Below are 27220 nucleotides of genomic sequence, written 5' to 3' on the forward strand. Positions count from 1 at the left end.
ATAGAGAGGGAGAACAATGTGGAACAAAACTCAAAATCATTTGGAGAAAAAAAAAAAGAAGGTGGGGACCAGGTTTGCTGGTCTGATAGAGCCTGCTCAAACCACTGAGACTATGGGTCCTAGCTGCCCTTCAGGTCTGGAATTGAACCCACACCTTTGCTTTCCAGCCAAACAAAATACAGGCATATGAGTTGAAAGTTTACCTCAAGTAGATACACTCCTTGGAGAGAACAATTATAGGAGAAAGAAGGGCTGCTTATGTACAGGGAGACAGCTCAGGGGGCAGGAGTGTATGGAGGGATGAACACTGGGAAGAGGTAACTATAGGGAGGAAGTGGGAGGAGAGCTGTTGCATTGTGGTAAACTGTGGTCAATGACAAGAGACAAAGTATATGTGAACTGCTGTATGGAAAGTGAGTTTGCTTTGTAAATCTAAACCCAAATCACAATAAAAAAAAAAAAATGGTATCGAGGGAAGACGATCAAGCTACAATAAAGGAATTGGCACACACACAAAAAAAAAGGCTCTGGGAATTGATGGGTTACCCATTGTGGCGTTTTAACAAATGGATACAGCACTGGAGGCACTTACTCATTTATGTCAGGAAATTTGGCTACCTCACCAACTGACTTAAGAGGATCCGTATTTGTGGCCATTCCAGAGAAAGGTGATTCAACAGAATGTGGAAATTATTGAAAAATAGCAGTATCACACAAAAGTAAAATTTGCTGAAGGTAATTAAAAAAATGGTTGCAGCAGTATATTGATAGGGAACTTAACAGAAATTCAAACTGGATTCAGAGGAGGATGTGGAATAAGGGATATCACTGCTGATGTCAGATGGATCTTGACTGAAAGCAAAGCATATCAGTAAGATGTTTACCTGTGTTTTATTGACTATGTAGAGGCTTTCCATTGTGTGGATCATAACAAATTATAGACAACATTCATTGCAAAGAATAAGAATTCCAGATAGATAATTGTGCTCAAAAGGAACCTGTACAAAGACCACGAGGATGACATTGGAGCAGAACAAGGGGATACTTCATGGTTTACAATCAGGAAGGGTGTGTCTCAGAGTAGTATACTTTCACCATACTTACTCAATCTGTATGCTGAGCAAATAATTCAAGAAGTTCGACTATATGAAGAAGTATGCAGAATTAAGATGGGTGGAAGACTCATTAACAACCTGCAGTACGCACATGACACAACCTTGCTTGCTGAAAGTGAAGGTGCCTAGAAACACTTAATGGTGAAGATCAAAGACTACAGTCTTCTATATGGATTACAACTCAACATAAAGAAAACAAAAATCCTCACAACCCAACCAGTAAGCAACATGATCATAAATGGAGAAAAGATTGAAGTTGTCAGGGATTTTATTTTACTTGGATCCACAATCAGTACCCATCAACGCAGCAGTTAAGACATCAGATGTCATATTAAACTGGGCAAATCAGCTGCAAAAGATCTCTTTAAAGTGTTAAGCAAAGATGTTGCTTTAACAACTTAAGGTGGCGCCTAACCCAATCCATGGTATTTTCAGTCACCTCATATGTATGTGAAAGCATTCTTCAGTATGGAAGATTGAAGAAGAATCAATGCCTTTGAATTGTGGTGTTGGTGTTGTTATGTGCCATTAAGTCGGACACGACTCTTAATGACTCCTCCTGGGGTTTCCAAGGCAGTATCACTACAGAAGTAGATTGCCCAACCTTCCTTCTGAGGAGTGTCTTGTGGGTTTGAACCACCAGCCTTCTGGTTAGCAGTCAAGTGCCTTAGGCACTATGCCACCAGAGATCCCCAGAAGAGTGAGCAAATCTGTCCTGGAAGAAGTGCAGCTGGAATGCACCTTGGAAGCGAGAATGGCCAAACTTCGTCTCACGTGCTTTGGTCATGTTGACAGAAGGGACCATATCCTTGAGAAGTATATCATGCATGGTAAAATAGAGGGTCAGCAAAAAAGGGGAAGACTTTCAATGAGATGGATTGACTCTGGCTACAAGGAGGGATTCAAGTATAGGAGAACTGTGAGGATGGTCACGACCCAGCAGTGTTTCATTGTGTTTTATGTAGGGTTGCTATGAGTTGGAGTCAACTCAGTGGCACCTAACAACAATGATCTATTTCTCATTTCCAGAGCTTTTCAGGCCTTCTTGTAAATCTAAGTTGCCATATTTAGTCATTTCTCTTTACCCTGAACATTTTTTTAGCCTTTCAATAATGTAGCTCTGGCAATGAATTCTGGTATTGGTTATCTGAAAATGCCTGTATTTTGCCTTCCTCTGTCTATTGAGATTCCCGATCTTTTCTCTCTTTTATTTATACCATGTTTCCATCTAATTCAATACAGATACTCCTTTGCTTCACTAAACACATTTGTGATAGCTGCTTTGAAATGCTTTTCTCCTAAATCTGACTTGTGTGCCCACTTGACTTTTTTTTGCTGAATATAGATCACATTTCTTTATAAGTGAGTTTTGTTAGAAACTAGATTTGGTAGATAATACATCTGGATTGTTTTGTTTTTCTGTGCAGTGTGATTTTTTTTTAAATTTTTTGTCCTAAAAGAAAAAGTAGGAGCTCTGGTAGCGTAGTGCCTAAAGCACTTGACTGCTGACCAGAAGGCTGGCGGTTCAAACCCATCAGCCACTCCTTGGAAGAAAGATCTGGCAATCTACTTCCGTAGTGATACTGCCTCGGAAACCCAAGAAGTGGTCGCTATAAGTCGAGTCCAGCTCAACGGCACATAACAACAACAACAACAAAAGAAAAAGTAGACAGTTAACTCTATTGTGTATAGTTGCAAGCTTTCCAGAAGAATTGATATGGGATGGTTTGCAGTCTCTTAAAATTTTTATTTTATATCGTGTTTTCATAATTTTTAATTACAGGAATATTATAGTTACCTCATTCTTCTCCCATTATGTTTATAATTTGTTTTTTAAGTTTTAATTTCTTGTACTTGGCTTTTTTCTAGTTTCTTATGTTAATTATTATAGTTTCCAATTCCTTGTTAATATTTTCAAAGTACTCTTATTTCTTTAAAGGTAATAAGCATAATTGTTTTTATTATATGTATCTGATTTATAGTATCAGATAACCTTTGGGTATCTTCCTGCTGTCTGTCTCTCTCTTTTTTTTTTTTCCTCCACTCCTGGTACCTTAGATCCTTGTGTCCATGATTGTTACTAACTGATGTTCACTGCTCTTCAAACAATTATTCCTGTGGATTCCCTTCCTCCAGAGAAGAGTTGTGCTTGTTTTTTCCAGATATCTCAGTGTACTGTCAATCTGAAAGCACTTTATATTAAATGTTGTGCTTTAGTTTCCTTGACTAGCCTAAGGATGCACATTTCTACAGCAAATCCAGGTGAGGGCTAAATCATTGTTTTAGTCTCACATGGTTGTAGGCTGCCATTTTAACGTAAGTGGCTGTCCTTCATACTATTAAGCTTTTTCCAATTAATCATGAGAAGTCTTTGTAAGTATAAATTTTTGCTGAGGGAATTTGTTAGGTTTATGATCCTGTATACAACCAAACCAAAACCAAAGTCACTGCCATCAAGTCAATTCTAACTCATAGTGACCCTCTAGAACAGAATAGAATTGCCCCATAGAGTTTCCAAGGCTATAAATCTTTACGGAAGCAGACTGCCTCATTTATCTCACGTAGCGGGTTTGAACCACTAACGTTTAGGTGAGTAGCTGAATGCTTTAATCACTACAACATCATAGTTCCTTCTTGTATACAAACACACTAAATAATGGGTGTTAACACATACATATTTAATAAATGAAACAAACATACTGAATGTAAGTATACAAATGAACTGATTTTGTTCTTTTGATTGTTAAAACAAACTTACACAAAATTGCTAATGCCTAGAGTCATCCTGAAAATCTTTCTAATTCAGGTAAACGTTCTGTGGATATTCTAGAATAGATAGAATACAGCACAGTAAGGAAGGAGTCAGATTATCTACATAAGAGGAACAGCACGTTACTGGGAAGTAGGTGGATATGTTTTACACAGTCATTCCAAACGGGGTGTGGATTCACTAACCTGCACAGTTCTTGTTGAAAGTAATAGGAAATATAGAAGATAGAAAAATTTGGACATCTCAGAAAAAATTTTGAGTGAAACAGTGGAATGCCTAATAAAGAACTTAATCATTGGAGAGGTAAAATGTGATCTGTAGTTTCCTATTATATAAGTTACCTCTACATATGTCTTGTAAAATAAAGAAAGGGAAACAAAGTTACCTTTTGAAAGGTGTACTCTGCCTCTTTCTGAGTAATTGTGTGTTCTTCAGAGAATAATAACAATTGCTAGCATGTACATGAAAATTTTTGGCCCTTGGTATTTACTGCTCCCAGATCCCTTCCTATCTGTGCTGTGCCTAAAGACATGATCTCTCAAAATTAAATATACTACCCAGTCTCTCCTGTTTATGCTAATAGTTTGGTTCATTTTTGGAAGATGGTACAGTATTAGCAGTCATCTGTCCTGTTTTTTTTTTTTTTATTCTGCAACTTCATCGGTTTATTAGCTCTAATAGGTTTTTTTTCTTTTTTAATTGTGATTTGGGTGAAAATTTACAGAGCTTCCCATACAGCAGATCACATACACTTTGTCTCATAACATTGACCACAGTTTAGCACAACACAACATCTCCTCTCCCACTTCCTCCCGATAGTTACCTCTTCCCTGTGTCTATCCCTCCATGCACTCCTACCCCCTGAGCTGTCTCCTTGTGTCTGAGCAGCCCTTCTTTCTCTCTTGCTTGTTCTCCAAGGAGTGTATCTACCTCAGGTAAATGCTCAACTGATATGCCTGTCTGTTGCTTGGCTGGAAGCCACAGGTGTGTGTCAATTCCAGACCTGAAGGGCAGCTAGGGGCCATAGTCTCTGATTCCACCAGGCTCCACTTATTGGCCCTGTTTTTAGTAAATGTGCCACTGATGATTTTGACAGATTATTGTTTGATCTTGTTTTCCATACCACTGTTCATTTAAAAATCTTTTCTAATGTTTCCATTGGTATTTTAGTACCCTTTGAAAATACTGGTATTTTAAAAGGATGCTAACCAGATACCCTCTTAAATCAGAAAAATCCCCGAGGTTTTTAAAGAAACAGTATCTTTATGGCACATCTCCCAAAGTCTCCTACTCATTTGTTCTTCTGACAAGCATTTCTTGAAGGTCTTTTACTTGCCACGTGCTTTAGAGATTTCCGTTTTCTGGTGTAAAATGTCAACTGTGTAAGACAGCCATTGTAGAATTTGACCACATTGGTACATGTAATCTTAGGAATTTTTATCAGTAGGAAATATAGCTAAATTATATGTATGAATTATAAAAACCACAACTAGGAAATGAGAAAACATTGATCTTTAAAGCTTCACGACCAGGTGAGCATGATTACTTGCTTGTAAGTTTTTCTTTTAATACCTGTTAGGTGTTTAAAGTCTTAAAATTGAGGAAATTTTCTCTGCTGGACCTGAATTTAGGAAAAGTTTCTTTAAATTTAGTAGTGGAACACCTGTACCAGTTTTGAGTGGCAACATATTTTGATAAACTGCTCTAAAGTGACATTTTATACTTTCTGATATTAGAGAATTCAGTAGCTAATGAAAACCAGCTAATTTAAAGGAATTCGAGCTTTTGAAATACTAGTTTTTAATGTATAATTAAAAAATGATTTTGACAAAATGTTTTTTTCTTATTTTAGTATAAGCCACCTGCACTTAAAAAATCAAATTCTCCTGGAACCATGTCCTCAGGCTCTTCACGATTACCGCAGCCCAGTAGCACTAACAAAACTGTTGTAGGTAATGAGATTCATAAGTAACTTGATCTTTTTAAATGTTGGTTGATAAAGAAGGAAATGAAGATAGTGGTCTGTTTTGGACTATCACAGTTAAAATTGTGAAAGAGATGTGGAGGTTGAATAATTATTTCTGGGTAAAAATAAAGTAACTTTCAATAGCTCCTACTTTAGCTATTTTTGTTTTTCAGCAGAAATGTCTATTCTTGATTATGCTGTTGATGTATCTTTTGTTTACAACAGTCAACCACGTTCTTTTTCTTGATTCTTTAACCACAGTGTTTTTTTGTTCGTTTACTCCTTACACCTTTTTGAACTTTCCCATTGCCTTTAATAGTTAATTGCTTACTGATTTGGAGAATATATTGACCGAAGTATATCTGTATTTATATATAAGTTGTAAGAAAGAAATTTAGAAATGATAAATAATGTTATATATTGTTTGCTAGGGATTTCTTTTTTTTTTTTTTTTTTTAAATTTTCTTTGGTATAACTTGTTTTGATTTATCACTGCAATGAGTGTTACTAAAATATTAATTTCCTTGTCGCATGCTTTGTTTGATATGATTTTTCTTTTTCAGAGTGTTGTTAAGACTAATACCTTTTTTGTTGTAAGGTGTGCCTTCAGGTAAAGTGACTTCAGTTAGCAGCTCTTTGGGAAACAAACTTCAGACCTTATCTCCCTCCCATAAAGGGATAGCAGCCCCTCATGTAGGGTAAGTCTGCATCTGAATTTAATTAATTAGTGATATATATTTAAATGATATTTTGGTTTCATTTTACTTAGATAATTGTCCTTTTCATTAAGTTTAATTCCTAATTTCATTTCTCTTTTAACTTAACTGCCGGTCAGGGACATACTCACTGCTGCTGTGAATCTAAATTGGTATCACCATCTTGGAAAATAATCTGGTAGCATTTACCAAGAGCTTAAAAACATTCATACTTTGAATTGAATCATTTTACTTTTGGTATTTCTACTGAAATCGTTTGAAGTATGGAAAACTTTTTATAACTATAATTTATTAAGCAATATGTATCAGGCACTGTGCTAGACATTTAAAAAATATTTTTATTAAAGCTACCCTCCTTCCATAGAATGAGGATATCAGAGAAGCAAAGTAATTTGTTCAAGGCTGCACAGCTGGCAAGAGTTTGAATCAGTATACAAACTGAGATCTGTTTAACTCTAAATAATTCAGATGTTATCAGTGTTATAGAAACTACAAAGAGATATTATACAACCATAGAACATATATATATATTTTAACGTAAGATACAAAACTGCATGTATAGTATAATGGAAGCTTTATAAAAATATGTCTAGGGAAGAAAGACAAATAAAACAAACCAAAATTTTAACAATGGAATTTGGAGTGATTCTTTCCATTTTGTTTAATTATATTTTATATTTATTATCTCTCTAAAGTGTTACATACATGGTTTTTGATAAAATGGTAAAATTAAACTTTCAGTATTTTAACGTGGGAAAAATTGTTGGTAACACTAGACATTTTGAAAGAAGGCCACTTAATGCCAGTAACTTACCTCTCTTTCATTTTGCTAATTCAGAAAATATCCATATGACCATGAGAATGAAAACTTATGCCTGTGTCTTTACAGATTGATTAAAGTTGATTAAAGAAATACAGCAAACATTTTTCTCAAGTGCAGGATATGAGTGGCTCATATTCCACTTGGGTTCTTTCACAGGAACTAGAAGCAAGTGTATCTACTAAGTTTTTAACTGCACAGAAAGTACAGGAGCTAAAAGGAGTTTGTTGTTAATTATGTTTGTAGAAAAAGAAAAATCACTTAACAAGATTTAGTGAGTTAAATGTTTTTGTTTTTTGTTTTTCTTATTACTGTGTTTCCAAAAACAAACAAATAGGTTATCAGTAAGAAAGAAATGGGTTATCAGTAGAATAGGTGGTTAAAATTGAATAGTTGTCATCTTCCATTGGTGAAAAAAACTGATTTGATGAATTTTTCTTCAAGATTAAGTTTCTCATTCACTATTTAACTATAAACATAGCAGTATGTGTTTTAATTTTACAAAATGATTTTACTATATCACAGAGAATTGCCTTGTGTTTTAAGTTATAGTGTTTATTTGTATTTTGTTTATAGTTTTTATTTGTGGAAGATTATGAATTAAAAAGGCCACTTTTAGTTATCTTTCTTCTTATACTGCTGATTTTCTTACTTGACAATATTAAGATGTAGTGACTCACTGTACTGCCAGGGCACGCAAAACTGTGATGATGAAAAGGAACATTGGACTTGGAGTTAGAAACCTGGATTTCTAGACCTGGCTGTGCCAGTAAATAGTTACATGACTTTGGGCACATCTCTTTTCTGTCTCACTTTGACAGTGTTCTGTGACTTTTCTTAGATCTTGAAAACTCTTGAAGAAGATCTGACCAACATTTATATTCCTAAGGGAAAATAATGTTTTAACTAGCAAAGATTTGAGCATAGTAATTTTGTTATGCTTTGCCTGTAATATCATGAAGACTTAATCCTAGGCTTCTAATATCATATTAACTTGAAAAGTGTCATCATATCTATTAAAATTCTGGTTGTCCATTTTATATGTGATCCTTATGTGTTAAGTGAATGTTTCCAACTGCCAGAAAGAGGGGGGGTAGTGTTTGCTTCTGGCCAATATATTACTCTACTAAAATGGAGCATTACTCTTATTAAGTTGGAGCCATTGATGACTGTATATTTAGTGTCTTTGTTCATAGTTTTTTAGAATTATTGATGTAAGGATTTGTTTGATGTCTCTTTCCCTTGCTAGATTGTAAGCTTCATGACAGCAGAGATTATGTCTACCTTGTTTACAGATATAACTACAAAATCTGTCATAGTGCTGGCACCTTGACAGCTGCTTCAGGATTGCATAAGGTGGAATTAAAACATTTGGTTAGCTGTAACATTAAAGAATTAGAGCTTCTACTAAAATTAGTTAAAACAGTCATTTCAGTGGTATGGAATTATTTAAAGCCTGATGTATAAATTTTGTTTTTTAAGGTCACCTTTAATCAGGCTTGGCAGTGATCTGTAATATTTAGCACATATTGGAGTCATGCCTCTAAGAGATCTATCGTTGAACTTGGAAAAAGTTCCCCATGCTTGATAATTAGCTTCTAGACAACACATTGATGAACTTTAATATATATATATTTTAAGGCAATGGAAAATTTTCCCTTTATGTTAAAAGATAATTATGTTTAATTCTAGGAGATTTTAAGTCTGTGATGAAATGCAGAGCTTTTAAATGAATTTTGCACATTTGAATTGTGTCAGAGAGTTTATACAGTTATGCTGTAAGAATTGTGTTTTTGTAAAGATTAATTTCTAGTTTAAAAGAATATTTCAGCAGATATTTTTCAGTTGCTAAAATATAAAATTTCAAATATTCATTGCTGTTCAGCTATTATGAAAAGCAGACATTTACATTGGGGATATACTCTAAGAGAAGTGGTAAAATTATAGCAGCACAATACATGTAAGGAGCATTTTTGAATTAAGATTGAATCTTGTTTCTCATACTTTTATTATCGTAAAAGCCAAACTTACAGTGATGGTCTAGGACAGAGTAGAATGTCCCCATAAGGTTTCTAAAGCTATAAATCTTTACAGAAGCAGACTGCCACATTTTTCTCCCAGGGAGCACCTAGTGGATTTGAACTGCTCACTTTTCAGTTAGCAGCCAAGCACTTAATGACTGCACCACCAGCACTCCTTATATTAAAAAAAGAACAAAAAAGGAAATGCATGTCTAATTTTTAAATATATCACTTATAATGTGAGTAGAAGGAAACATGCTTTTCTTATAAGCCAGTCTTTTGACTTGTGTGAATTCGGTATACATAAAATATGTATGTAATTCACCGAACATGCAATCAGGATGTGTTAATTATCACTGGTGACTGGAATGCAAAAGTTGGAAACAAAAAAGAATCACCGGTAGTTGGAAAATTAACCTTGGTGACAGAAATAATGCTGGAACTCGCATGGTAGAATTTTGCAGGACCAACGACTTGTTCATTGCAAACACCCTTTTTCAACAACACAAACGGCGGCTGTACACGTGGACTTCACCAGATGGAATACACAGGAATCAGATTGACTACATCTGTGGCAAGAGGTGGTGGAAAAGCTCATATCTTCAGCCAAAACCAGGCCAGGAGCTGATTGTGGAACAGACCATCAACTGCTCATACGCAAGTTCAACTTGAAGTTAAAAACAATTAAAACAAGTTCAAGAGAGCCAAAATACGATCTTGAATATATCCCTCCTGAATTTAGAGATCACCTAAAGAATAGATTTGATGCATTGAACACCAATGACCGAAACCAGAAGAATTGTGGGAGGATATCAAGAACATTATCTATGAAGAAAGCAAAAGATCACTAAAAAGATGAGAAAAGAAGAGAAGACCAAAATATGACAGAAGAGACTTTGAAACTTGCCCTTGAGCAGAGAGTAGCTAAAGCAAATGGAAGAAATGACAAGATAAAAGAGCTGAAAAGAAGATTTCAAAGAGCAGCTTGAGAAGACAAAGCCAATTACTATAATGAAATGTGCAAAGACCTAGAGTTAGGAAACCAAAAGGGAAGAACATGCTCAGCATTTCTCAAGCTGAAAAAGTTGAAGAAAAAATTTAAGGCTCGAGTTCCAATATTGAGAGATTCTATGGGCAAAATATTGAATGATGCAGGAAATATCAAGAGAAGATAGCAGGAATACACAGAGTCACTGTACCAAAAAGAACTGGTCAACTTCATCCATTTCAGGAAGTGGCATATGATCTAGAACCAGTGGTACTGAAGGAAGAAGTCGAAGCTGCAATGAAGGAATTGGCAAAGAACAAGGCTCTGGGAATTGACGGAATACCCATTGAGATATTTCAACAAACGGATTCCCCATTGGAGGCACTCACTCGGTTATGCCAAGAGATTTGGAAGACAGCTCCTGGCCAACTGACTGGAAGAGATCCATATTTGTACCCATTCCAAAGAAAGGTGATCCCACAGATTGTGGAAATTATAGAACAGTATCATTAATATTGCATGCAAGTAAGATCTTACGGAAGATAACTCAAAAACGGTTGCAGCAGTATATTGACAGAGAATTTCCAGAGGTGCAAGCTGGATTCAGAAGAGGACGTGGAGCAAGGGATATCATAGTTGCTGTCAGATGGATCTTAGCTCAAGGCAAAGAATACCAGAAAGATGTTTACTTGTGTTTTATTGACTATGCAAAGGCATTTGATTGTGTGGATCATGACAAATTATGGATAACATTGAGAAGAATGGGAATTCCCGAACACTTGACTGTACTCATGAGGAACCTGTACCTTGACCAGGAGGAGGCTGTCGTTCGAATGGAACAAGGGGACACTACATGGTTTAAAATCAAGAAGGGTGTACGTCAGGGTTATATCCTTTCCCCATACTCATTCAATCTATATGCTGAGCAAATAATCCGAGAAGCTGGACTATATGAAGAAAAACGTGGCATCAGGATTGGAGGAAGAATCATTAACAACCTGAGATATGCAGACAGTACAACTTTGCTTGCTGAAAGTGAGGATGACTTGAGGCACTTACTGATGAAGATTGAAGAACACAGTCTGCAGTATGGATTACATCTTGATATAAAGAAAACAAATCCTCACAACTGGGCCAATAAGCAGCATCACAGTAAATGGAGAAAAGATTGAGGTTGTCAAAGAATTCACGTTGCTTGGTTCTACAATCGATACCAATGGAAGCAGCAGTCAAGACATTAGACGACGTATAGGACTGGGCAGGTCAACTGCGAAGGAACTCTTTCAAGTGCTGATGAGCAAGGATATCTCCTTGAGGACTAAGGTGCACCTGACACAAGCCATGATATTTCCAATTGCCTCATGTGCATGTGAGAGCTGGACAGTAAGACCAAAGAAGAGTGGATGCTTTTGAGTTGTGGTGCTAGCAAAGAATGCTGAAAGTACCATGGACTGCTAAAAGAACTAACAGATCTGTCCTGGAGGAAGTGCAGCCGAAATGCTCCTTAGAAGTGAGAATGGCCAGACTTCGTCTCACCTACTTTGGTCGTGTTGTCAGAAGGACCATTCCCTGGAGAAGGATGTCATGCTTGGTAAGGTGGAGGGTCGATGAAAGAGGGGGAGGCCTTCAACGAAATGGATTGACATGATGGACTCAAATATAGAAGGGATCATGGAGCTGGCGCGGGATCAGGCAGTGTTTTCGTGCTGCTGTACATGGGGTCGCTATGGGTCGGAAACAACTCAACGGCACCTAACAACAGAATATTACTTATATTTTTGTGAACAACTCTGTCTTTTATAAGAGTTCTAGACATGCCTAAAACAACCTAGAAATGCAGAGCTTGACTTCCTATATGGATAACAATGACTAAAGCTACGGGATTATGGAACTAGCTTTGTCACGTAATTGAGATACTAAATTAGTTTGTATTAGATTTATGAACTTAGGAGAAAAAGTAGGGAATAATACATTTCAGACCTTTGAATGGCACAGAGCATCATAGCTATGGAGATCTACAAAACAAAACAAATAGAAAATTGTCCAGTGGCCACCTCAGTAAGGCGACGCTTGGTGTGTTAGAAGAGAACTCTTCTCTGGAGGGTTTTCAGTGGCTGATTTCTCAGAGGTGGAGCCCCAGGCCTCTCTTTGAGGTTGCCTCTGAGTAGACTTGAACCTCCAGCCTTTTGGTTAGCAGCCAAGTGTGCTAACTGTTTGCACCACCCAGGGACAGATCAAAAATACTACTTGGTAAGTTTTCCCCAATGTGATTTTATGAAACATCTCTGTATAACTCAACCTACTATGATTGCTATAGCTTTGCAAGATATTTAGTAAGCTACTGTGAGTGACTTATTTTCTAAGTGAATTCACTCTCATAGTATCAACAGTAAACAAGGCCCTTTTCTAAGTTAAAGTTTATTTCAAATTAGACATAGATTGATATAGCATTGCAAACATTTTTTAAAATGTTCATGAGCTATAATATTTTGAAAGCCTGTAAAGTAATTTTTGTTTTTGTGTATACTATTCAAATCATAGCAGTTGTATTCAACTGCATGTAGTCATTTTAAATTAAAATCTTGGTCAAAGTAAAACAGTGTATCATTTGTAGAACTGCATTAGCTTGGAGAAGAAGAATATATTTTTGTTGGAGAATACAGGATAATGTGATATATCTCAAAACCCCTTAATATATATATAAAAAAACCAAACAAACTATAAGTTGATTCTGACTCATTGCAAACCTCCCTTTGGGTTTCCGAGGTGGTAAATCTTTATGGAAATAGATTGCCCAATCTTCTTTCCACAGAGTGGCTGTTGGTTTTGAACCACCAACCTTCTGGTTAGCAGTCAGATGCCTTAGGCACCACACCACCAGAGCTTCTGCATAGAAGGAAGATGGAGCAATCTACTTGTGTGAAGATTTACTGCCTTAATATATGGCAGAATAACAACAATTCATCATGGAAATCTGCCTTTCAATTAAGGTTTTCAAAATCTGAAAATACTGGTGTATCTTCTTATATATGGAATTTCGATTTTTCAGAACTGGGGTCATCAGACTATGGCCTGAGTGCCGAATCCTGCCCATTACCTGTTTTTATTGAAAGAGGCCATGCTCATTTGTTCATGCATTGTATGGCTGCTTTCGCACTACATCAGCAGAGTTGAGGACAGCCAGAGCTGGGCATACATGTGACAGAGAAAGGACAGCCTGCAAAGCCTAAAGTATTTCCCATCTGGCCCTTTGCAAGAAAAGTTTGCAACCCCTATTCTAGAACAAGTAAATTATCACAGGAATTAAGGCAACTATTGTTTGAAGGTATGGGTTTTGATGGTTCTCAGCATTTATCAATGGGCAGTCTACTTCCATAGTGACACCACCTCGGTAGGGTCCAACTTGACGGCACATAACAACAACAACTAAGTTAGAATTGCTATTTTTCAAGCTATGTGGGATATCTAAGAACTTTGACCATAAATTTATAATCCGTGGAACCAAACAGTGTTCTTCACAATGGTTAAGTTATTTGACAAAATAAAAAAAATCATCACCAGTTATCAAAATCAAAACCTACTACCATCTAGTTGACAACCAACACATAGCAACTTCTCCTGGGTTTCCAAAACTATAAATCTTTATGGCCGTAGATTGCCTCATCTTCCTCCCATGGAGCAGCTGGTGGGTTTGAACCCATGACCTTGTGATTAGCAGCTGAATGTCTTACCCACCATGCCACCAGGGCTCCTATGCCTTCCAGTTAGGTTTTGAAAATCTGAGTTTTTAATGTCCTCACATATATGGAATATATTTAATGTTTTCATTAGATAATTACCTTTAGATTTTTATTGGCTCTTAATGCATCTCCTTTCTCAAATTGAACTTCCAGTTCTATCTCATGTAAGATTTGAATACTTCTTATAACTAGAGGAATTCTCTTTTAAAAATGTTTAAAAAAACTCCTGATTTTAATTTCAGTAGCTCTTTTTCTCACAAAGAAAATAAGATCATTTATTCCTTGTTCCCATATCCACAGATGTCTTTTGTAAGATAGCTACTGTTTTGAACAATATTCTTTTGATAATTATTAACCAGCTCAAATTCAAATCCAGTTAGTTAATTAGTTAAAATTCCAAATAGATGAATTTTCCAATACTCTTTCGCAAATTTAAAGATTAATTGGGTTTTAATCTCAAAGGTTTTAGAAATTTTGTCATATATATATTCATATATATTTAATGAAGGCATTATTTGTAACTTTAAATGTCCCATAAACATAACCACCTACAAAGTATTAATAACAAATTTTACAACAGTGGGTACAAAGGGCTGTTTTAATTCCACATACTTTCCTTAAGTACCTGTTACTAGTCATAATTCGTAATCATAGGCTACTGAAAATGAGTGAAATGTGTCCCTCCTCCAAGACCCTTAAAGTCTGTACAGGTGAACACGTCTTCTTTGACATTAAGCTCCGTAAGCACAAACATCAGGTCTGTCTTAATATCCCCAGGACGTAGCACAGTGCCTGACACATAGTAGGTGCTCAAGTTTTATAGAGGGGATGAATGAGTGAAAGAACATGTGAATGAAAAAGCATCCCCTCAAAAGAATGTACTAGTAAAGTTAAAAAGCAGTGATGTGTTATCAATAGTCATTTTGAAGGTTCTAGTTACTTAATATGAACTTCCCTGTTCCTTACTATGAGTGGATTTTGGTTGGTGAGAACATACAGGATTCAGTTATTTGGCTGACATAAAATCATAAAGTATCTTAAAAACCTGCAGTTTTTCTCAGTGTCCTCTGGATGGAGCTCCTGTGTAGTTTTCATTAAGAATACAAAGTTTCAGATGGCATGGGCATTATCATTTTTCATGGGAAGGCTCAGGATTGTCACCAGGCTTCTTCACTGTTTTTCATATAGGGCTGTGTAGTTCACTTGTCTCTGGATAGATTGCAGAAATAAACTTGTTCTTTGCTAGAAAGTCAGATAAGGTAAAAATAAAAGCATACTATTGATTTGATTTCTTATTTTATATTCAGAATAAATCTGTGAATTCAGAGAAGGGAAGAAAATTAAATTATTTGTGAATGACAACTTTCAGTTTCATTCCAGTTTCACTAATTTGCTTCGAAGCAGTTACTTTCCTTGCTAAATTTCTTCATTGATTGATTCCACTGCCATGGTGTATAATATGACATTTGTTTGGATGTACATCAAAACTAGGAGGGTGCCCTGCTGTTTAGAATTTTCAGGTGTAATTATGGATACTATGTGAACTCTCTCTGAAGTGTTTTTTTTAATTGAAATTCTTGCGCTGGCAGTCAGAAAATGAACTAAGGGCCTGTGGGTAAAGGGATGGAGGTGGATTTCTGATGAACCAGAATAATGTCTAATTTTTAAAAAAAATTTCTTTAACTATATAAAGTAGCAAACAGTAGCAATCTCCTTATGGGTACACCTTTATATATTTTAATAGTAAGATGGACAAGTTAGGCCCTCCACTTCGAACTGGAAGAAATGTGCAAAGGTTGTATGACAGTGATACAAAATCAGACAGTGCCATCCAAAGACATGAGTTATTACCCATTTGCAAGTAAGTATTTGTAACTCAGTTTGGTTAATCTTTTTCAGATGTTTCCTTAAAAGGCTTTGTATACTGGGATACCGTAACTTGTACATTCCTTTATTTTTAAAACCTTAGTTTAGTTATTTTTTTAATAAAAAAATTCTAAATAATTATTTAAGACAAAGTATTTTGATTTTTTGGTGAACATTACTAATCTAAATAAAGCTGTTTTTAGAGCACACATTTTAGTCCATTAAATTTTTATTTTTGAAGTGTTGAAATAGCAGTCTCCATCAATAATTGTTATTTTTATGAAGCATTTTTGAAGTAGTATTCTTAAAAAGAAGAGTATGAGGGATAGTGTGCTATTGGTATTAGGTAATAGTGGTTTTCTTTAGCTAAGCAAATGATGAATTACTATTAAAAAGCCAGGAAAAAAAAAGCATTCAATCTAGAGAACCTCAGGCTTTTTGTTAAACAGTAAAGGGGAGGGTGTAACTGCCAGGCACACTCCTCTCTGTGATCTGGTAGCTTAGCAAATACGCAGAGGAGTGAGTGTGTCCTGGTGGTCATTTTGGAACTTTAACAGAGAAGGCTTCGAGGCTTGGCTGGTTTGGACCCCAGTACTGGGTCTAGCCCTCTCATTTTAAAATGATGAAATCAGGGCCTAAAAAATTTAATACTTAATAAAGCCAAAAATTAAATTACTAAACAAAGTCAACTTTTTAACCAGTGCCTACTACAGCATTCTTTTTACCACATATAAAAATTAATAATAAATATAACTATATATACAATAAAACAAGGATTGGAAAAAATCTTTGAAATGTCAGCAACAACCATGTGTTAGTTTTACTTAGTGATAAATTCCAGAAGAAAAGTATTGATCTGTGAGCCTTTTTTCCTTGTCTTACTGTAATTATCTGTACCTCTGAAGCAGATCTCAAAGAAATAATAGCATATTAGTGCAATTCTAAAATCAAATTTTCTTTTACTATTTGAGCTATAACAGGCAGACTCTAGGTGTAGAGTTAGGGTAGAGGTAACACTTTGGACTCTAGCTAGGAGGAAAAGTGTGTTGACTGTGAGATTTGGGCAACATCTTTTTAAGTATTCATCAAGATAGATAGTTCTTCCAGTTCTCATAGGAATGGTTCTTGTCATTCAGATTCAGTAGCACTTCTTTAGCAATTTGTAAAAAATATTACTAAAAATAAATGATAGGCATTTAATAATGTTGTTGTTGTTGTTGTTATGTGCCGTCGAGTCGGCCCCAACTCATAGCGACCCCTCCTTGGGTTTCCGAGGCAGTTATCACTACAGAAGTAGGATTGCCCAACCTTCCTTCCGAGGAGTGGCTGGTGGATTTGAACCGCCAGCCTTCTGGTTAGCAGTCAAGTGCCTTAGGCACTATGCTACCAGAGCTCTTAATGTTGATAATCTCATATTTTTCTCAAAATCTAAACATTTTGGATAACTTTAAATTATTGGTACAGTGAAGTTGTATGTATGGATAGATGGATGTGTTTTTGTAACCCATTTACCTGTTATATAAAGATGATAGGATTTCTATGGAGCCTTTATTCCAGAGCCAAAAATTGTACTTTCTCTTCCTCTATTGACTCTCTCCAGAGGAATTCCCATTCACGGCAATGAACATTTAGGGAACTAGTTCCTAAAGAGGCACTATAGCTGTTTTGCAACACCTTTAGAGAGTTGTGTAAAAGCAGCTTCATGGAGGAATTTAAAACTGAATATCTGAAGACCACTTGAGGAGATCAAGGGCCACCTTTGGTTTTGAAGGTTAGAAATGACAATTTAAAGAAGTAACTACTCAAAGTAGCTTTTATTTGAATGGCAGCATTGCATACTGCTGAATATGAGCTTCAGAATACAAACCACGAAGGTTCAGGTACTGTACCAGATCATTACTATGCAATTTACTTAATCTTTCTGAACCTGAGTTTCTTCACCTTTAAAATGGGAATAATATTTTTTGATGTTTTCGTGAGGATTAAACAGAGTGACACCATATTTGGCATGTGGTAGGTATTTGAAAATAGTAGATGGTGCTATTACCGGCGTGCATTTTGAAGGTAGCTATTTAAAATTTTAAGGCATTTTCTTCAGCTTTGCTATATAAATAGAACAGGAAGAATTTCAGCCAAGTTGAAGAACTTTCAATCTAAAGGAATTCCTAAAAGTATTATGTGTCATGTAACGCAATGTTGCTTAGCTGTGAAATGAAAAGTTTTGACTACATCTTTAAAGAGAGTGAAAGGAACTAATGCTTTATTGAGTGTATGAACCCTGGAAATTACTTGCCGTGTCACCTTGGTTAAGTTACTTAATCGCTCTTTGCCTCATTTACTTTATCTGTGTAGAACTGTAAGGATTAAATAAGTTAATATATAGAAGGCAATTAAAGAAATAGCAGACAGTAAGCACCATTACAGAAATTCCTACTGGTAATAGTAGCAATAGCAGCAGTAGTAATAATGATAGATCATTAGCAACTAACCAAATGTTTTATTTAAATCTCAATCTATATCCCATAACATTCTTATAAGTGATGGTGGTCATGTGTTATAAATAAGAGAACTTGGTTTCAGAGAGGTTGACCACTATCACAAAGAGTCAGTGGCTGCTGGGATTTGAATCCGGATCCATCTGAATCCCGAAGTCTATATATACTTTTACCATTATATCATGGTATGTTCTTCTAAGCTTTCTTTGATTCCTAAATATTTTCAAAGGGAATTCAGTCATGATCTAACCAAAATGCTGCCTCTTCTAATAATATCAGATGGTCCAGGCTGTGTATTTGGTGAAATTAAATCTTTAAAGAAGGTTATAGTAACCCAATCATTGTAGTTGCATTTTCCAAAAACAGACTTTCAAAAATTAAAATTATTTTGTTAATGTGATTAACTAATTTTTTAAACCATATTTTATAAGCTTGGATAATAAACTTGTTTAATGTATTATTTAACAGTTATGCATACACATTGAACAAAACATTTTTATTTTGAGGGAACTGTTTATTTAGGATTTAAAAAATATTTGCGACCTTTCAGAATTATTAACTTAAAATTTTCATATAAAGCCATGTATACATGTTTTAATTGACTTTTATACACATTCAGGATGTTAGTTAATGCAAAATGCCTTGGTTTATCTTTAGTATTAACTCTGTTTTCAGACTTAAAATAATTATTTCTGTTTTCATCTTTTATACTTACCTCTCAACATCTTCTGATTATTTTTCTAATCATGAAAGTAGGCAATTTGAGAAGGAAAATTGACTATTCAACACTTTTTTCATCATACTATTTTTTCCTGTCTTATAGAACTAACATCAAATCTCGAAATACCACACCACCTAGTTTGGCAAGAAATCCTGCCTCAGGTGTGCCTACAAGCAAAAGAAAAACATATACTGAGAGCCACATAAGCAGGTATGTTTAGCTTTGCTATCATAATAACTTTGATTGTGAGGATTGTGCGTGACTGGACAGTGTTTCATTCTTTTTCACAGAGGATCATTATGAGTTAGAGTCGACTCGAGAGCACTTGGCCACAATAACATCAGGATAACTAAAATAATGATTGTATGTAATTTTCCAAGGACTATATACCAAAATATTTATCTGTCTCTTTAATCTTTCTTTTGCTATGTAATCTTAACTGTTCTTTTAATATATATATATTGAAGGATTAGTTTGATCATAAATATTTTCCCTATACCTTGTAGTTAGAATTATAGTTGTAAATGCTCAAAGACAGTTCATATGCATAAATAAAGTACAGTGAGATACAATAGTTAAAAAAATGAAGAACAATAGGGAAGAAAAGGAAAAATAAAACTTGAAAGATACCATGGAAGCATTTGAAGTTAATCCATAAAATATGTGCCATGAAACCCTGTACATAGGCTGGGCCTGGGCAACAAACTGGGATCTAAGCATTGTCGCAGCCAGTATACAGGAGAAGAGAAGAATAGGCATGTGTGATTCGTGACATCTATAAAAAAATAAAGGACATTTTTCTGGTGAAGCACAGCTAGCCCTAAGGCCTCAAATTTTTTCCTATGGTTTCTTATAAAGATGATAATGTAATGGGTAACTTGTTAATTAACATTCCTACTGTAAATATGGAAATACATTGCATAGTTTTTTTTTTTTGTTTTTTTTTTTTTAAATAACTCTATAATAGTTTAATTATGATTTAAATCAGGCATAGATTTTTGAACATCTAGAAGCTAGCTCTCAACCCTGGCTGCTCATGAGAGTCACCTGTGGAGCTTTCTAAACACAACATGTCCAGGTTCTTTCCAGAGATTCTCCTTGCTTTGGCTTGGAGGTTGGGATCTGGGCAGCTACCATTTAAAAACCTTCAGGAGTAATGATTATGCACAACAAGGAATGAAACTGTAGAGGATAGATGGATTACTGTCTTTCCAATTAGATTCTTTAATAAATAGTCTGTTCCACCTGAGATTTCGAACACTTTAAATATCAAAGAAGTGAGCTTAAGCTTCTTAAAGTACTGGAGTGTAGCTGTGCTATGTTGTTGTGTATGTCTGGAGTCATGTTTTGAATCAGAACTGATTGAAAATTATTTAAAACTTTAAGAAAATGGAGAATTTATAAGTAACCTGTGCTTGACACATATTTTTGAACACATATCCAAAGAGGTGGACAAAAGATGTGCCTCGAGCCAGGGGCAAAAAATCACATTAAGAAACAATTTTGAATTCTTTTTATTTCTTAGTTATCTAGTGCTACTATAACAGAAATACCACAAGTGCGTGGCTTTGCAAACCAATTTATTCTCTCACAGTTAAGCTAGAAGTCCAAATTTAGGGCACTGGCTCTAGGGAGAGGCTTTCTCTTTCCGTCAGTTCTGGGGGAAGGTTTTTGACTCTTTTCAACATCTCTAGGCCCAGTATTCCTTGGAGATCTCCATGTGTCTTAATCTGTTTATAGGGACCCTGGGCCCAAAGAATGTGCTCATCTCCTGGCTCTTCTTCTGGTGGTAATAGGTGTCTCTGTCCCTTCTCACTTGTTTATGTCTTTCATATCTCTTTTTAATCTCTTTTATATCTCAAGCCTGGTTCTGTAGATTGCATCCTGCTTTATTAATGTAACTGCCTCTAATCCTGCCTCATTATATTAGAGATTAGGATTTACAACACACAGAATAATTACATCAGATCAGCACATAATACTGAGTCATGGCCTAGTCAAATTGACATTTCTTTCTGGAGGTCGTATTTTAGTCCATAACATTCTATCCTTTAGCCCCTCAAAATCTATGTCCTTGTCACATGTAGAACATATATTCACCCCAATGTATCAACCTAAACGTCTTAACCCAAAATTTCCTGGGGCAAAATTCCTCTTCATCTGTGAACTTGTGAAAACTAGAATACAGGTTATCTATTTACAAAATACAGTGGTGGAATGCCAGCAACAAGGTAGACATTTCCATTACAAATGGGAGAAATTGGAGGGAAATTAGGAATAAGAAACACTTGTTGTTGTTGTTGTTATGTGCCATGAAGTCGGCCCCGACTCATAGCGACCCCTCCTTGGGTTTCCGTCCTTCCGAGGAGTGGCTGGTGGGTTTGAACTGCCAGCCTTCTGGTTAGCAGTCAAGTGCTTTAGCCACTATGCTACCAGAGCTCCTAAGAAACACTAAGGAAGTGAAAAACCCAGCAAAACAGTTTACATTAGCTCTCAAGGCTCAAAAATAATCCTTTTTCACTGAGGTCATATAGACAGTGACCCTGCCCTCCAGACTCTGGGTGCTGGCCACACTGTCTGGACTCTGGATGGAGGCCCCTTGGGCCGGGGCTTCACCTCTGTCTTCCAGGCTCACTGGGATGGCAACTCTGCTCCCTTGGCTTTGGGCAACCCCATTCACCCAGTCCAGTGAATGATGACCCACTTCTTTGGCCCCAGCAGGCTCCATTCTTCTGCCCTTTGGGTATGGCAGCCCTACCCCTTTAGCTTTGGGCAGTGGCCCCAGCCCCGTCACTGGACACTCATGAACAGCACGCAGCCCCATCCTCTGGAACCAAGTTCATGAAGATCTGAGTCTTTGGAACCATAGCCTCACCCTTTGAGACCTAGCATGCCTTGACTCCACCCTTTGAGACCCCAGAGGTCATCGCCCTACCCTTTGATACTGAGGCAGCTTTGCTTCCCATGTTCCTTGTCTCTTAGCTTTTGCTTTCTGGTTCCTTCTCAGGCCCTTGCCCCATAGGCCTCTTGGGCCAGGCCAGTCTCTGCTTGATCAAGCAAGTGTTAGGAAAATCTATAACTCTACCAATAGGTGCCTGGAGGCATCCCATTCCGCCAGTAAATCTTGGCCCGAGGAGCTCAGCTCTCCCATTCCCCTCTGTGGGTCAGTAAGCCTAGCTCTATCTGCAAGGGCCTGGAGGTACCCGACTCTGCCATCAAGCCTCCTGCCTGAAGGTGCTCAGCTCTTGCTCTGTGAGTGGGCTTCTACTCTGTCTCACACCAGTCTCCTAGTTCTGCCACCACTGTTTGGCTGCTGCTGCCTCTGCTGCTTGTCATCTGCACCATCTCCCGTCTTACAACTCTCTTCGCTTCGTTCTGAGCCCTCACCACCATTACGTTGGCATCCATAATTCCCCCAACAGTCTCTTCAAGGCAACCTAGGCTTTTACGATTAGATACTGAAAACCCTTCCAGCCTCTACCTATTACCCAATTCCAAGACTGCTCCCACATTTTAGGTATCTGTTAGAGCAGCACCCTGCTCTTCTAGTGCCAAATTCTGTGTTTTTTTTAGCTTATGCTGCTATAACAGAAATACCACAAGTTGATGGCTTTACAAACAAATTTATTCTCTCACAATTTACAGACTTAGAAGTCCAAATTTAAGAGCTAGCTCTGGGGAGTGCCTTTCCCTGTCAGCTCTAGGGGAATGTCCTTGACCACTTTCAACTTCTCTGGGCCCAGCATTCCGTGGAGATCATCAGGTGGCTTGATCTACTCCTGGGTCTAGGAGCTTCTCAGTGCAGGGATCCTGGGTCCAAAGAATATAATCCACTCCAGGCTCTTCTTTCTGCTGGTATTAGGTCCCTCTGTCTCTGCTTGTTTAATGTCTTTTATATCTCAGAAAAGATTGACTCAAGGTACAATCTAATCCAGTATTCTATCTTGCCTCCTTAATATAACTGTCTCTAATCCTGCCTCCTGAACACCATAGAGATTTGGATTTATAACACATAAAATAATTACATCATATCACTAAATGGAGGATAATTACATAATACTGAGAGTCATGGCCTACTTAAATGGACACGTATTTTGAGGGGACACAATTCAATCCATAACACTACTTTTTTTAAAAATTTTTTTCTCTTTTTCTTTCTTTTTAAATGGTTGATATCTGATGGGAAGCCCAGAGCCATGCTCATCTCACTTCTTCTTACTACCCTGGCCCTTATCCTAGATAAAAATAACTAGAACCATAATAGATAAAGAAATTGCAGAGATTTCTGGTTGTGGTAGTGTGTACACTACATATTCTGGAAGATCCTTCCACTAAAAACACCTAGAAATGCTGGATGAAATAGAATATACATCTCATTGAATGCATGGCTGAGCTCTCAGAAAAGTAAGGGAACTTCAGGGAACAAAAATGGAAAGGAAGCTAGATTGACTTAAAAAAAAAAAAAAAAACTAACACTGCAGCTATATTTGAGGTTTTTGACTGATCTTCATGATCTAGAGACTTGGGTTTTAATGTCATCCTAGGAGAGGAGTTGAGTTCTTGGACTCTTATAGACTAGAGCATTAGTAACTCAACTTCCCCATCCCTACCTTGCATGCCTCTCACTCTAAGTTCTGCAGAGGATCTTGCTAGGCATATTTAGAGAGAATTACATGACTATAGACCATCACATTTGACACTGGAATCATTTCTTGGAAATACAGAATAATAGAAGCATGTCATCAAATATTTCCCTTCCATGGAACCCTTGCCCTCCAGGCAGTCCTGGAGCTAATCTTTGGCCCTCCAAATGATAGTTCAGGTGTGAGAAGAGGAAATACTGTAAGTGGATGTGGAGCCAACTTAACTAGAAGTCTCATGTCCCCAAAACAACCATAATTGCTTGTAACAATCTTATAGACATAGCTTCAAGGTCACCCCAAGGGATGATATATCTAGTTTCAAGGGACTGCCTATAACCTCTGTTGCCTGGAAACACAGCTGACATTGCACCTTTATTAACTTGCATTAAAACAAAGTTAAGAAGTCATCTCAGGTTTTCATAGAAAAGGAGAAAGAGTTTTACTAACACTTTCTCACAATACCAAGAGATACCCCTCAGTAAAAGATGGATTAAGGGAAAAACAGTCCACCAACTGGAATAGGAAATCCCAAGGAAACTTGTCTGTCTCAGCCATGTCTTAGAGGGATGTGAGTATTCCCCTTGATAATTCTTAACTACAGGTTCACCTTCACATGAGTTTAAGGTTTGAAAATACAGTGTCAGCATATTATAACATTCTTAACTGGAAAAATAACTAAAATGGTCTCAGGTTAGTAGCTTCTTGTTGTTATGTGCCGTTTAGTCGGACTCGACTCATAGAGACCCCTCCTTGGGTTTCTGAGACAGTATCACTATGGAAGTAGATTGCCCAGCCTTCCTTCCAAGGAGTGGCTGGTGGGTTTGAACCGCCAGCCTTCTGTTAGCAGTCATGTGCCTTAGGCACTATGCTACCAGAACTCCTGGTGGCTTCTCAGGAGAGGCAAAAACCATTCCTGTTTGGTGTGAAATGCTCTCAACCCAGACTCCCCCGTTCTCACAGATGAATCTAATAATCAGGACTTCACAATTACAAATAACAGCACACAAGGAGATCCCAAGCTACACCTAGAAACAAGCAACCAGTAATGGATATGGGTTAGCAGAAAACAAAAATTTAAATTTGAAGTATTTAAAGAAATGAGAGAGGGAATTGAAATTATTAACATTGACAAACTACTGCCATTAAAAGAGTATGTTTTCAAAAGAACTAAATAAGACTTCCCAACATAAGAAAAAAGAATGAAATTACTAATAAGGATGGTTTATTTTCTCTTGGCATACTTCCTTGATTGAGGTTATATGTCTTCTGATTCCTTACTGTCTTTATGGGTTAAAGGGATTTTGTTTATTATTATAAATATGTTGTCCATATCTAAAGGATGTCCACTGATTCAGATTATAGTGACTCTGCAGCTCTGTCATGTCACTGAAAAGATAGGAGACAAAGTATGGAACATAACATGCTAGCATTTGGCTTTATGTACTGAATTTTTAAGAAAGTCCAGTGATTATTTTTTTTCAATCACCCCTGAACTGCTTGCACAAAAGAATTCTGCAACAGTTATTTCCCTTTATGGTGACTTTCTGAGAGGGAATATAAATATGTTATTTTAATAACAAATATCTCTGCTTACAATTTAGCTCTGGTAGCATAGTGCCTAAGGCACTTCACTGCCAACCAGAAGTCTGGTGGTTCAAACCCACCAGCCACTCCTCCAAAGGAAGATGGGGCAATCTACTTCCATAGTGATACTGCCTCGGAAATCCAAGGAGGGGTCACTATGAGTTGGGTCTTACCCGACGGTATATAACAACAACAATTTACTAAAAATTTCATCAGTGGAATCTATTTCCTCCATGGCTGCCTTCTGTGATAAGACCCTTATGATATCAGTTGTTTTTCTCTAAACTCTTATTCTAGAATCTGTTTTACCTTCATGGAGATACCCTGTGACTCAAGCTCACCCTTTCAGAGCATACATAGAGTCTTGTTGAATATTTACTGCATTGCAATAATTTAATTGAACAGTGAAATTAAAATGAATAAGAAATACTGTGGGTATCATTTGGCAATTCTTATGACCAGATAGAAAGACTTTTCTATTCCCATTGTGGTGGTGGTGGTGGTGTTATGTGCCGTCGAGTCAGCCCCAACTCATAGTAAATGGAAAAAATCCTATCAAGGACAAGTAAAATACTCATGAAAACATTCAGAAGTACAGTATTGACTAACAAGTGTTCCTTTTTTTTTTAAAGTGTAAACTAGAGGAATATTAAAATGAGTTTAAGTAATCTTTTGGTAATACTGTCTCCTGTTTCCCAGGCCTTATGGGTTGAAAACTACTCATGTGTATTTTGTTTTTCTACTTTCTTTCTGTACTTCTTCAGGCCAGATGGAGACTACCTATCTTCATTTAATGGCGGAAACATTAAAAGCAGTGATGGAAATTCCTCTGGGCACTTACCAAAATTCTGCCATGAATGTGGGACCAAATACCCTGTAGAGTGGGCGAAGTTCTGCTGTGAATGTGGCATTCGAAGAATGGTTCTGTGAACAAATCCAGGGTCTGGAATTGTATGACTCCAGCTGTTTGGATGCTAGAACACTTCTTGTAGTTATTTTGTGCTGCAAATATTCAAAATAGCTTTTTCAGTAGTTTTTGAAGCATTATCCTTTGGCTATGTAGTGTGTGTGTATATATATATGTATATATATTGTATATAATAAATACGTGATACTCCATTCTGTGCCATTCATGGAAATGTTCACTTACCTGTCAGAAAATAATTTTAAATTGAATCAGTAGCTTAGTTATTGATTTCTTTGTCGTAGTGTGAAAGCACATTAAGTGTACTTCCCTTAACTGAAATTCTAGTACTTAGTCCTTCAATCTTTAGGATGATCATTACCTTGAACAAAAAAAGCAGAATAAACTTTAAATATATTCTTTTTATTGGTGCCCGTTTTTGAATAATATCACAATAGGATGGGATGTTGGAAATTTGTATTTAAAGAAATGATTTGTAGTCACAATTAGTTATGTCAGATCATCTTCCTGCAGAGCTCTTGAGCACCTAGCTTTATAAATCTTAAAAAATAAGAGCAAAAAAACCCCAACAACATGAGGTCTATGTTACCTTTACTTAGTGTATTCCTAACAATATGAAATAATTTAATATTCTTAATATTTTTGAAAATGTAATTAAAGTTTCCTTTTCAGATAAACAAATGAAAATATGACTATATCTTACTCCATTTATAACTGATTTTTAATTCTGTGTATTAAACTACTTTCATTTGTCTCCAAATTTTGCATTTTTCCTTCTTTCCCATAATTCCATATCTGAATAGTAGTCTTAATATACGACTACATTTTTGCAAGATTTGAATATACAGTT

The 27220-nt window shown here is 36.5% G+C and overlaps 1 protein-coding gene across 1 annotated transcript in view; it reads left to right on the forward strand.

Moving 5' to 3' along the window:
* The window catches only part of ZC2HC1A (zinc finger C2HC-type containing 1A), a 61000-nt gene extending 34625 nt beyond the window's left edge, over nucleotides 1-26375 (forward strand). Inside the window, exons 7-10 of the mRNA XM_042781503.1 lie at nucleotides 5738-5837; nucleotides 6450-6549; nucleotides 19321-19428; nucleotides 26210-26375. Of these exons, the coding sequence (XP_042637437.1) occupies nucleotides 5738-5837; nucleotides 6450-6549; nucleotides 19321-19428; nucleotides 26210-26375 (474 nt within the window). The remainder of the gene's footprint in view (nucleotides 1-5737; nucleotides 5838-6449; nucleotides 6550-19320; nucleotides 19429-26209) is intronic.
* Nucleotides 26376-27220: the final 845 nt, after the last annotated feature.

This window comes from Orycteropus afer, unplaced genomic scaffold (genome assembly GCF_000298275.1).
Source record: "Orycteropus afer afer isolate SDZICR_OR568_19922 unplaced genomic scaffold, OryAfe1.0 scaffold00129, whole genome shotgun sequence".
Taxonomy (NCBI): Eukaryota; Metazoa; Chordata; class Mammalia; order Tubulidentata; family Orycteropodidae; genus Orycteropus; species Orycteropus afer.